The 11,969-nt window shown below is 41.6% G+C and overlaps 1 protein-coding gene across 1 annotated transcript; it reads left to right on the top strand.

Annotated features, from left to right (window-relative positions):
• Positions 1–638: 638 nt before the first annotated feature.
• Positions 639–11,738, top strand: BCL10 (BCL10 immune signaling adaptor). The gene is made up of 3 exons (XM_067726759.1): positions 639–980; positions 7,707–7,995; positions 11,209–11,738. Exons 1-3 carry the CDS (start codon positions 924–926, stop codon positions 11,562–11,564), a joined length of 702 nt encoding a protein of 233 aa, XP_067582860.1. The 5' UTR covers positions 639–923; the 3' UTR covers positions 11,565–11,738.
• The last annotated feature ends 231 nt before the right edge of the window (positions 11,739–11,969 follow it).

The raw sequence follows: 11,969 nt of genomic DNA, 5'->3' as shown, positions 1-11,969 counted from the left end.
AGGTGTGTACTGTGTGCCCAGTACCTCTAAGAACCTTACGTATATCATGTCATTTAATTCTCACAGCAGCCCTGTGAGAGGCATGAGGTAGACATAGCTTCATTACACGGATGAATAAATAAGGAAATGTGTTTATAATAAAGTGATCCCAAAAAATGCAGACGTTAAACTAGGTGTTAAAGTAGTGGGATCGTAGGCGGTTTTTCTCTTTCAGAAATTTCGTTAATATTGTTGATAGGCTGTATATGCGTCTTGTGTGTGTATGCACGTGTGTCCGTGTGAGACCAAATAATTTTAAAACTTGAGTGGGCAAACACAGCAACAGGAAATCGTTGGGTAGGGTCTGGGAAAAGGGGAGGAACCCAAAAGTACAGACAAGCAGAGACCCGACTCCGCCTGTGAGCTGTCTGCGCAGGCGGCGACGGCCCGCAGGCAGAGCAGCGATGCTCCCCACCCAGGGAAACGATTCCTTTCAGTGAGGCCAACCCGCGGCCACATGCAAATGATCTGGAGGCTGTGGGCGGAGCCACTGCTGAAAGGCTCCGGACGGGGGGCGGGGAGAAGGTTGACCCATGGGCTGGCTCCGATTGGCTCCCACAGAGACGGGGCGGGCTCTCCCGAAGGCCCGGCCTCACCGAGGGGCGGGGCCTGGGCCTGGGCCTCTTGGAGAGGGAAGGAGCGGGAACCCGAGCTCCGCGTCGGGAAGTTTAGGTCGGCTGAGCCCTCGGCTCCCAAAGGCAGAGCCGGAAGCGCTACAGTTTGACCCACGAGTCCATCTGTTTTCGAAGGCGTAGCCCTCTTCCTCCCGACCCTCTCCGCCTCCCCCTCTGCCCCTTCATCCGGAGGCCGAAGCCCCCAGCCTGGGCGGGGCGGCGCAGCCCGAGCTCCCGGACCCGGAAGAAGCGCCATCTCCCGCCTTCACCATGGAGCCCACTGCGCCGTCCCTCACCGAGGAGGACCTGACTGAAGTGAAGAAGGACGTGAGTAGCAAAACCTTGCCCGGGCACCGCCGAGGGCCGGGGGCGGGCGGAGCGGGGGGGGGGCTGCATTCCTGCAGCGAGGAAACCCCGCGTCCTAGTCCGAGTCGGAATCGGAGGAGGAGCCCGCGGTCTGAGAAGCGAAACGTCCGGGCACAGCAGGACCGCGGCGAGCCCTGCATCCGAGGGACCTTGGTGGAAGTGATCTGATCCCCGCTGACCTGTTAATCCACGTTTTAAATCAATAAAAGCAGGGCTTGGGTTTCAGAAATCTTGTTCAGTGGAGCGTTTCTTTACAGTCAGCTTCTTGCCCACTGCTCACCCATCCCCTGGTGATTTCACCCCAGCTGCGCTTTGGAGCTGCGTTGTTAGGGATCGACGACTCAAGTTCATCCTTGAGCCAGACTGCCTTGGCTGCTGGCTCAACCTGGAGCAAAAGCTGGCCCAGATAAAGCATCCCAAGCAGTGGATCAAATACGTGAAACTTGCAAAGGGGGTTGGGGGAAGCTGGACTGTTGAAAGCACAACCCGGAATTCCCCTAGTAAGCAAACGCCCACGTATTTAAATTGAAGGGGCGCGGAGGGGGCGGGGGATGAATACATGAAGCGGAGAATTAATTTACAGGTAAACGTTGGAGATATTCAGCAGCTAAATTATGCTCTTCTGCTTGGATGCTGAAGTGCACAAATCTTAGTATTTATTCGTAAAGAATGACTTTGTTGAGGTCTGACTTGTTTCTCTTTTCCTTTGCTTGTAGTTAACTTGTTTTGCCATGTGAGACTTATATGAGTACCATTAAAATACTTTATATTCATTCAAATTCAAAACAATATGAACATGAATTGTGTTCTGGCTTAACACTACAGTACTTATACAAAATCATCTTTGTGAATTGGACAGGACAGCAGCTTTTTAAATGTTTGTGTGCTTCCTTTTACCCTCACCTGTAAGGTTTATTACACTGTACTCAATTACAGTTGGTATGACTCATTAGCAAAAGGAGACTGGTTATGACTGTGCCTTAGTTTCCTCCTTCAACAGATAATTGTGGAGCACTTATATGGAAAGTACTGTTCTTGGGCCTGGAAAGATATAAAAAAATGACAGGCCCCTGCTTTACATTCTAGTTGAGTTAAGACTGGGACATTGATAACTAATAAAGAATAAATGAGTATTGTGTTTTTCAAGATTTGTGCCAGTAAAAACATGAACTTCAAGAGCTAGGCCTACTGTATTCCAGATACTCTGTCACACAATTTACAATGTTCTCATTTGATCTGTACAACAACCTCTAAGGCAGATAGTTGTCTTTCCCATTTTATAGTTGATAAAACAGGTAGTGAGAGGTTACAAGTGGGAGGATATAAAGCCTGTACATAAACACAGATGTGAAGGGTGGCTTCTAGGCCTTTTTTTTTTCCATCAGTTCATTGATATTATCCATCTCCATGATTTCAGTTTACAGCTATATAAGAAATCCATAACCTTGGGGAATCCTGGACACGTTTCAGGACATCTGTGAAAAAAAATATGTGCACATTTTCTTCTTAGAAATTTTTTCATGATGTTTTCAGAATCGTTTATGACCTTAGGAGTTTTAAAATTATAATCCACATATTTGGACTTCCTTCTTTCTCAACTCTAAGTGCTTATTTCCAAATATCTACTGGAAATCCACTTTTATATCCTTCAGATTCCTCACTTTGTCTAAAATTGAACTTTTTATCATCCTTCCCCCAAAGCCACTTGCTGTTTCTGCTGTATTCTCTGTCGTGATGAATCAATGGGGATTGGCTGCTGATACCAAAATTCATGGATGCGGGCTTCCCTGGTGGCACAGTGGTTGAGAGTCCGCCTGCCCATGCAGGGAACACGGGTTCGTGTCCCGGTCCGGGAGGATCCCACATGCCACGGAGCGGCTGGGCCCGTGAGCCATGGCTGCTGGGCCTGTGCGTCCAGAGCCTGTGCTCTGCAACGGGAGAAGCCGCAACAGTGAGAGGCCCGCGTACCGCAAAAAAAAAAAAAAAAAAGAAATTCATGGATGCTCAAGTCCCTTTTATAAAATGGCGTAGTATTTGCATGTAACCTACACACATCTGCCCATATACTTTGAATTATCTCTAGATTACTTATAACACCTAGTACAATGTGAATACTGTGTAAATAGTTGTAAATACAATGTAAATGCTATATAAATAGTTGACCCACACAGCAAATTCAAGTTTTGCTTTTTGGAACTTTAAGGAATTTTTTTTTTTTTTTTTTTTTGGTTGTGTTGGGTCTTCGTTGCTACGCGCGGGCTTCTCTAGTTGCGGCAAGCGGGGGCTACTCTTCGTTGCAGTGCGCGGGCTTCACACGCGGTGGCTTCTCTTGTCGCGGAGCACGGGCTCTAGGCGTGCGGGCTTCAGTAGTTGTGACACGTGGGCTCTAGAGCGCAGGCTCAGTAGTTGTGGCGCACGGGCTTAGTTGCTCTGCGGCATGTGAGATCTTCCCGGGCCAGGGCTCGAACCCGTGTCCCCTGCTTTGGCAGGCGGATTCTTAATCACTGTGCCACCAGGGGAGCCCCTGGAATTTTTTTTTCCAAATATTTTCCATCCACTGTTGGTTGAATCCAAGGGTGCGGAACCTGCAGATACAGAGGACCGACTGTACCACCACTTATCCACATGGAAACTTCCACTTCTTTTTTTTTTTTTTTCAGGCTCCCACTTCTTCACTATACTCCTCCCTGCGTGCTCCATCTAGTTGTTTACCTCTCTTTTGTTGAATTTAGTTCAGTTTCATAAATATGGACTACACACTGTGAGACTGATACTGCCATTGATTCTAACAGTTCAGAAATTAAAAACTAACACACAATCTTAGTTTGAGAAGAGCTCAACTTCTTGGGGGGTGGGGGGGACATGTAAAATGACAATTGCAAATCACAGAATAAGTGCAATGAATTTTACATTCATCCAAAACATTATCTACTTAGCACTCTGCTAAATGCAGGATATACAGAGTTGAACAGAATGTACCTGGTTCTTGCCTGCTTTTAACATGTGGGTTCTTAAGGTTGAAAACAAATAAATGTATAATTCCAAATTATGGTAAGTACTATGAAGGAGACAAACAGGTGTTGAGCCAATAACAAGATAAGAGGGGAAATCTACTTGAGATAGGATGGTCAGGGAAGGTTATTAACATTTTTTAAACTGGTTCCTGAAGGCTATGACAGAACTGGAGAAGAGCATTCTAGGCAGAATAGAATTTTCAAAGGATCTAAGGCAGGCAAGATCTTGGGGAAATTGGAAAAAGGCAGAGAGTGCCTAGAGGTGAAGTTAGGATGGTGGGCTAGTGCCAGATTATGAAGAGTCTTACAGATGGTAGTAAAGTGGGATTTTTTTCCCAAGTGTAGTAGAGACCTATTGAAGAATTATATTTTTAACAATCCCTCTGCCTAATGTATGGACTGGAGCGAGCAAAAGGGAGAAGAGGGAAACTAGTGAGGAGATCCTTGGAATTTACGTAGTTGAGAGATGATGGTGATTCGGATCAGGCAGTGGAGATGGATGGAACAGGAGAATTCCAGATGCATATTTTAAACAGTAATGATAGGACTTGGTGATGGTTTGAATGTGGGAGTTAAGGAAGAGAGTGGAATCAGATTAGTAAGTGGAAATGTCAAATCAGCAATTAGACCTATCAGTTCGAAGATCAAAAGAGAGATCTGAGCTAGAAATAAAAGTGTGGGATTAAGTGAGTTTACCTGGGGAACTTGAGAGCTAGAAGGGAAAGGGAGACCATAGAAAAGTTTTAAAAAGTAAGAAGTTATGGCCGCAGAGATGGGAAGAAAGCCAGGAGAGTGTGGTATTCATATAAGACAAGAAAAGAGTATTTCAGGAAGGGAGTGATCAACTGTGTTCACGCTGCTGAGAAGTGAGATGAAGACTGAAAAGTATCAGATTTAGTGATAAGGAGACCCTTGGTGACTTTGAGAAGAGTAGTGGGACAGAGTGAAAATGTCTGGGAGTGAGTTGGGAGATATAAGTGGAGTCCTGTTGTATAGAAAAGTGAAGTGCATACACTGGGTGCTGTAAAGGCAGGAGAGGAGTACTCATTTGGGGGAGTTTAAGTAAAGTTACCTGAAGGAGATGACCACTGTCCTGAATTTTAAAAGATGAATAGGGATATGGGAAAAGAAAACAAGGCAAAGGTAATGACTTAAAGAAATGTAGTGGAAAACAGCAGTTTTAGGAAGAACATAAAGTTCCAGAACATAGAGTAAGCTGGAGAGGTAGGCAGGCTCCATACTATGAAGCACCTGCCTGCCATCATCAAGTAGCTGTGATTTATTGAATACCTACTGTGTCAAGCCTTCATATGCACTGTCCCATTTAGTCCTCCTACAGGTCCTGCTAGGTATTTATTATTTTTTTACCAATAAGGGACCTGAGGCTTAGAGAGGTTAAGTAACTTCCCCCAGCTCTCACAGGAGTATGTGGCAGATTCAAGATTTGAACTGAGGTTGGTCTGAGTCCAGAGCCATGCTCTTCACTTCTCTGCTATTCTGCTATAGTTGAGAAACTTTATCCTTTAAGTCGAGGTGGAACACAGTGTTTTAAATTTTTTAAAAATTAACTAACAACATTTCAGTATTGGTAGAATTCATGTAACACTCCAGATTTCCATTTTTTCTTGAAAAATTAGAAGGTCTGATAGATGTGTGAAGGAAGAAGTTGAGCGGGGTGGGGAGAGAAGGAAGAAGTACAACTAGGTGTCTTGTTAATAGTCGATGCAAGATATATAGGGACCCGAACTAGGACAATGCTAATAATAGGGATGGAGTGAAGGGGCAGCTTAGATAAATATTGGGGTAGATTGGCAGGACTTGGTGGGTGGGTGATCTGATCGAATGTGCCAAGTGAGTGAAAGAGAGGAAAAGTCAAGGATGAGTTGTAGGTTTATAGCATGGTTGGATGGATGGTAGTACTCGCAAGTGAGCTGAGAATGTCAGAGGAAAACGATAGGGGAAGATAACAAAATTGGTTTTGGACATGTTGAATTTTAAGTACCATTGGGATCTCTAGGTGGAGAAAGTCTTGATCACATAGGAAAATTTAGAAATCATCAACGTATGGTAGAAATGACAACAAATGAGGTTTTCCAAGGAGTTCATTTTTTAAATCTATTTTTCTCTCCTCATCCCCACAGCTTAAATTCGTGCACTCAGCTTATCATATGTAAGATATTGCAGCAGTCTTCTAATTGCTCTCCTTTGACCCCAATTTTTGCTTTCCCCCAACCCTCTGTAAAAGTTTTCTTATTGCCTCTTATTTATAAACCTTTGATGAGGTTTTGACTATAGGGAAATGTAATTTCCCTCATTGCCTACCTTTCATGCCTCTAGGTCAGGTGTAGTCTCTGTAAATTTCCCAGGTCCTGGAGGCAGAGTTGGTTGCTTCCCCAGTACTTGACCTATATCTTTTTTTCCAGGTCATATTCCATTGTCTCATAATTTTTAGCTTGAGTTGATAATGTATTCTTCAACTAGACCATGTGCCCTTTGCATGCAGGTTTCAAGTCTTGTTCATCTTTGCATATCCACTGCTCAGCACTTGGCATATTTGGCATTTAGATATGTGAAATGTTTCTCGTGGGAATTCAGTGGACTGAGAACTGTAGGAACCCTTCACCTAACCTACTTTTCTGCCACCATATACTCTCATATACTTTGAAGATTTTCCATTGTCTTTAGTTCATCATTGTCAGTGTGAATCAAGTTAGTCATCATTGTCATCATCACTAACATTTACTCATCACTTACTATGTACCAGGCACTTTCTCAAGTGCTTTACGTGTGTTAATTTATTTCTCATTACACTCAGATGAGGAAACTGAGGCACAGAGGAGTTAAGTTACCCAAGATTGCATATTTAGTAAATGGAGGAGCTATAATACAGCCACTCACATCAAATTGTTAATACCATTTATTAGGACCCACATTGATTTTTGACTAATTAAGCCTCATTAGGCAATTCTCAGGTCTAGGCCTGTGTATGTGATTTCTTTTTATTTCTTTAATTTTTTCCAATATCCACTATTCCTTTAGGTTTCTTTCCCCCCATACCTTTCTACCTTCCTTCTTCCAAGGCTGAGTTAGACTACAGTCTTGCCAACTGACTCCAAAGATAGACCCAGTATGGTCCCTTTTGTTTTAGGTTCTTTCTTTTTCTTTCTCTCTCTCTCTCTTTGTGTGTGTGTGTGTGTGTGTGTGTGTGGTTTCACTCTAGAAAGATGGAAAATTAATAACATGAGAAAGTTATAAACTGTGAGTTATCCTCTCTGGTCCTGACTAATCCTGGATTCCTTGCTAAATGGAAACTAAAATGTACAGTAACCTCTGCTCTCAACTTTACCTCTGAAGGCCCTCAGCAGACCTCCCTATTTCCACAGACCCAAGCCCCCTAGATTAGACTGGCCCCCTCCTCACAACAGTTTGGTCTTGGTTTATAGATATGAAGATGAGATCAGAGCAGTGAGGAAGCAGTGAGGAATATCTAGTCAGGGACCTACTTCTGTCTAACCGGACCTTCATTTTAATAGCATGCCTTTAGTAGGGCTGAGCCTCCTGACTTCAGGATGTTTTCTCTCACCAGTCAGATTCCTAACTGATCAGTCACCTTTGTGATTTCCTTAGGTGTTAAAAAAAAAAGATACATTGAGGCATTTTTTATATCTTTTAGGCTTTAGAAAATTTGCGTGTATACCTGTGTGAAAAAATCATAGCTGAGAGACATTTTGATCATCTACGTGCAAAAAAAATACTCAGTAGAGAAGACACTGAAGAAATTTCTTGTCGAACATCAAGTAGAAAAAGGGCTGGAAAATTGTTAGACTACTTACAAGAAAACCCCAAAGGACTAGATACCCTGGTTGAATCTATTCGGCGAGAAAAAACACAGAACTTCCTGATACAGAAGATTACAGATGAAGTGCTAAAACTTAGAAATATAAAACTAGAACATCTGAAAGGTAAGATATCTTAGTTATCCAAAAGTTCATTTAAATGTAACAATGCTTTTATAAGTAGAATGCAAAACAAAACAAAAACCTAGAAGTGATCATTTTGCTTTTATTCAAAAAGTTCAACCTTTAGAATTACATTCAATTTGCATTTTTTTTACCTTATTTGATGTCATTACATTGCAAAAGTGAAATATCACTCAGTGTTCTGTATTTATATTCGTTTAACAACACATTTATAGAAAACAACTACAATGGAATCCCAGTATACACAGGAGTTTGTTTCTAAAGTCATCAGAATGCAAGATTAATCTGTTCAAAAGTAACCCCTGGGGCTTCCCTGGTGGCGCAGTGGTTGAGAGTCCGCCTGCCGATGCAGGGGACATGGGTTCGTGCCCTGGTCCGGGAAGATCCCACATGCCGCGGAGCGGCTGGGCCCGTGAGCCATGGCCGCTGAGCCTGCGCGTCCGGAGCCTGTGCTCCACAACGGGAGAGGCCACAACAGTGAGAGGCCCGCGTACCGCAAAAAAAAAAAAAAAAGTAACCCCTGAAAATGCATATCACACATAAAGAACAGTGTATAGGTAAAGTATTTTACCTTTGATAAACTCTGATAGTTTTTCTCCCACCAGTTGATTACATGATGAAGTAGTTGGCTTATGTTGGTAAGAATCATCGTGTATAAGTTATATATAACTTTAAACACTAGAATTACACTCAGTGTTGCAAAATGAGAGAGGCATAAAACTGAGATTGATTAAGGGAGTAGCAGATTTACCTCTTCGTCTCACCCTCACCCCAGAGCACACACTCACTAAATTGGAATGCTGTGTAGAATTGTTTGCACGATTTAAATCCCCCTCTCCCTCCAAACCCCCATCTTTCTCTGTCTCTCTCTACAGAGCACTTAAGATAAATGTGCATGCGATACAGCTCTATTCCAGCTGTTCTAGGCAAGGGAAACATAAATTAGTAATTTAGGGCTTTTCCCTTAAGGAACTCAGTCTATAAATCCATGTTGGAACACAGATGAAGTTTCCCCTTGAGCCATATTTAAGAAAATAGTTTCTCTTTCATGGGACAGAAATGCTGAATGTATTGTGAAGTTGAAAAACTAGTGGAAAAAATTGACGTACAAATGTACTTTACAGACTCTGAAGGTTTTACATAAAATCTGTCAACTCAGGAAGTTCTGTGCCTGTAGACCATTGGGTTGAATATTTGCTGAGCCTAAAAGAGAGATAAATTGTGTTTGTGTTTCTTCTTTCCACACTGAGGCTAATTGTTGGCTATACCCTTTGGATATATAGAATTCTTTGTTCAGAACAACCTCTGTCATTTACGTAAACTGTTAGGTTGAGAACCAGGACATTCTCTATTTAATGTGAAGAGGAGACCTGGGTTCTAGCCGTCCCCCTTGCATGAAGTAGTCCTGGAATGTTGGGCATGACTTCACTGTTCCAGGCCTCTGTCTTCTCGTCTCTAATAGTGAGAGGCTATCCCGGATGACCTGTAGAATCCCTTCCACTTGTAACACCCCATGATTCAAGAATTGGAAGTAAGAGAAATGGAAATAAAAACAAAAATAAACAAATGGGACCTAATGAAACTTCAAAGCTTTTGCACAGCAAAGGAAACCATAAACAAGACCAAAAGACAACCCTCAGAATGGGAGAAAATATTTGCAAATGAAGCAACTGACAAAGGATTAATCTCCAAAATTTATAAGCAGCTCATGCAGCTCAATAACAAAAAAACAAACAACCCAATCCAAAAATGGGCAGAAGACCTAAATAGACATTTCTCCAAAGAAGATATACAGTTTGCCAACAAACACATGAAAGGATGCTCAACATCATTAATCATTAGAGAAATGCAAATCAAAAGTACAATGAGATATCACCTCACACCAGTCAGAATGGCCATCATCAAAAAATCTAGAAACAATAAATGCTGGAGAGGGTGTGGAGAAAAGGGAACCCTCTTGCACTGCTGGTGGGAATGTGAATTGGTACAGCCACTATGGAGGAGGTGCCTATGGAGGAGGTGCCAGTATGGAGGTGCCTTAAAAAACTACAAATAGAGCTACCATATGACCCAGCAATCCCACTACTAGGCATATACCCTGAGAAAACCATAATTCAAAAAGAGTCATGTACCAAAATGTTCATTGCAGCTCTATTTACAATAGCCTAGAGATGGAAACAACCTAAGTGTCCATCATCAGATGAATGGATAAAGATGTGGCACATATATACAATGGAATATTCCTCAGCCATAAAAAGAAATGAAATTGAGCTATTTGTAATGAGGTGGATGGAACTAGAGTCTGTCATACAGAGTGAAGTAAGTCAGAAAGAGAAAGACAAATAACGTGTGCTAACACATATATATGCAATTTAAGAAAAAAAAAATGTCATGAAGAACCTAGGGGTAAGACAGGAATAAAGACACAGACCTACTAGAGAATGGACTTGAGGATATGGGGAGTGGGAAGGGTAAGCTGTGACAAAGCGAGAGAGAGGCATGGACATATATACACTACCAAACGTAAAATAGCTAGCTAGTGGGAAGCAGCTGCATAGCACAGGGAGATCAGCTTGGTGCTTTGTGACCACCTAGAGGGGTGGGATAGGGCGGGTGGGAGGGAGGGAGACACAAGAGGGAAGAGATATGGGAACATATGTATAACTGATTCACTTTGTTATAAAGCAGAAACTAACACACGATTGTAAACCAATTATACTCCAATAAAGATGTAAAAAAATTTTTTTAATAAAAAATAAATAAAAAAAGAATTGGAAGTAATTAACTCATAGAATTTTAGCATATACCGAGTTTAAAATTGGGGTAAATTTTTTGTGTGTGTGTGTGCTGGAGTGCTAAAGAATATTTTTTAGTTGTGAAAGCTATTTCTTATTTTATGAATAATTTCAGGGGCTACTTTATTTTTTCTAGGTCCTTCAATGGTTAAGTATAAATACACAGATTGAATGTGAATTGTAGCATGTCATTTAGCTTCCTTGAGATTATTCCTGTATCTAGAAAATGTAAATAATAGTATGCTTCATGATTGTCAGGAAAAGCAGATAAAATGTGAAATGGATTATGACAATTTATAAACTGCTATTTAAATTTGTGTAATCTTTAAAAAGTTCGAAGATGGGTGTGGACTCAGTTTTCTAGTTACTTTTCATTTACATCTGAATAATTTTATTGTAGGACTGAAATGTAGCAGCTGTGAGCCTTTTCCAGATGGAGCCACAAACAACCTCTCTAGATCAAATTCAGATGACAGTAATTTCTCTGAAAAACTGAGAGCATCCACCGTCATATACCATCCAGAAGGAGAATCCAGCACAGCCCCCTTTTTTTCTACTGATTCTTCTCTGAATTTGCCTGTTCTAGAAGTAGGCAGAACTGAAAACCCCACCTTCTCTTCAACTACGCTTCCTAGACCTGGGGACCCTGGGGCTCCTCCTTTGCCACCAGAGCTGCAGTTAGAAGAAGAAGGAACTTGTGGAAACTCTAGTGAGATGTTTCTTCCCTTAAGATCACGTGCTCTTTTGCGGCAATGACAGTTTACTGCATTTTAATTTTTTTAATGGTGACAAAAAATATTTGAAAGGATATGAATCATCTTATAAAATTGCTATAATGACTTATTAACATTTGATACATGTCTTATAATGCAACGTAAACATACTTTGTAAATAGAATTTTTTAGAATAAAAGAAGTATACTTGTAGATAGCTAAAGTAACTCTTGTTGATCATGTACTCTTCAGTATTTTCTCTTCATTTTTGAGGTAATTTAGTGTTTTCACTTTTTTTTATGTTTTAAGACTAATTTTAATAGAGAACATTTCTCTGTTTGAGAATAGAGTCTTAGGCTGGGAACAATGTTTCTTCTCTGTGCATTTGTGCTAGTAAGTTTCACAGTCTAATAGTCCTTTCCAACCATTCAACAGTACATTTTCAGAA

The sequence above is a fragment of the Pseudorca crassidens genome, chromosome 2, assembly GCF_039906515.1.
Source record: "Pseudorca crassidens isolate mPseCra1 chromosome 2, mPseCra1.hap1, whole genome shotgun sequence".
NCBI lineage: Eukaryota > Metazoa > Chordata > Mammalia > Artiodactyla > Delphinidae > Pseudorca > Pseudorca crassidens.
This window is presented reverse-complemented; position numbering and strand designations above follow the sequence as displayed.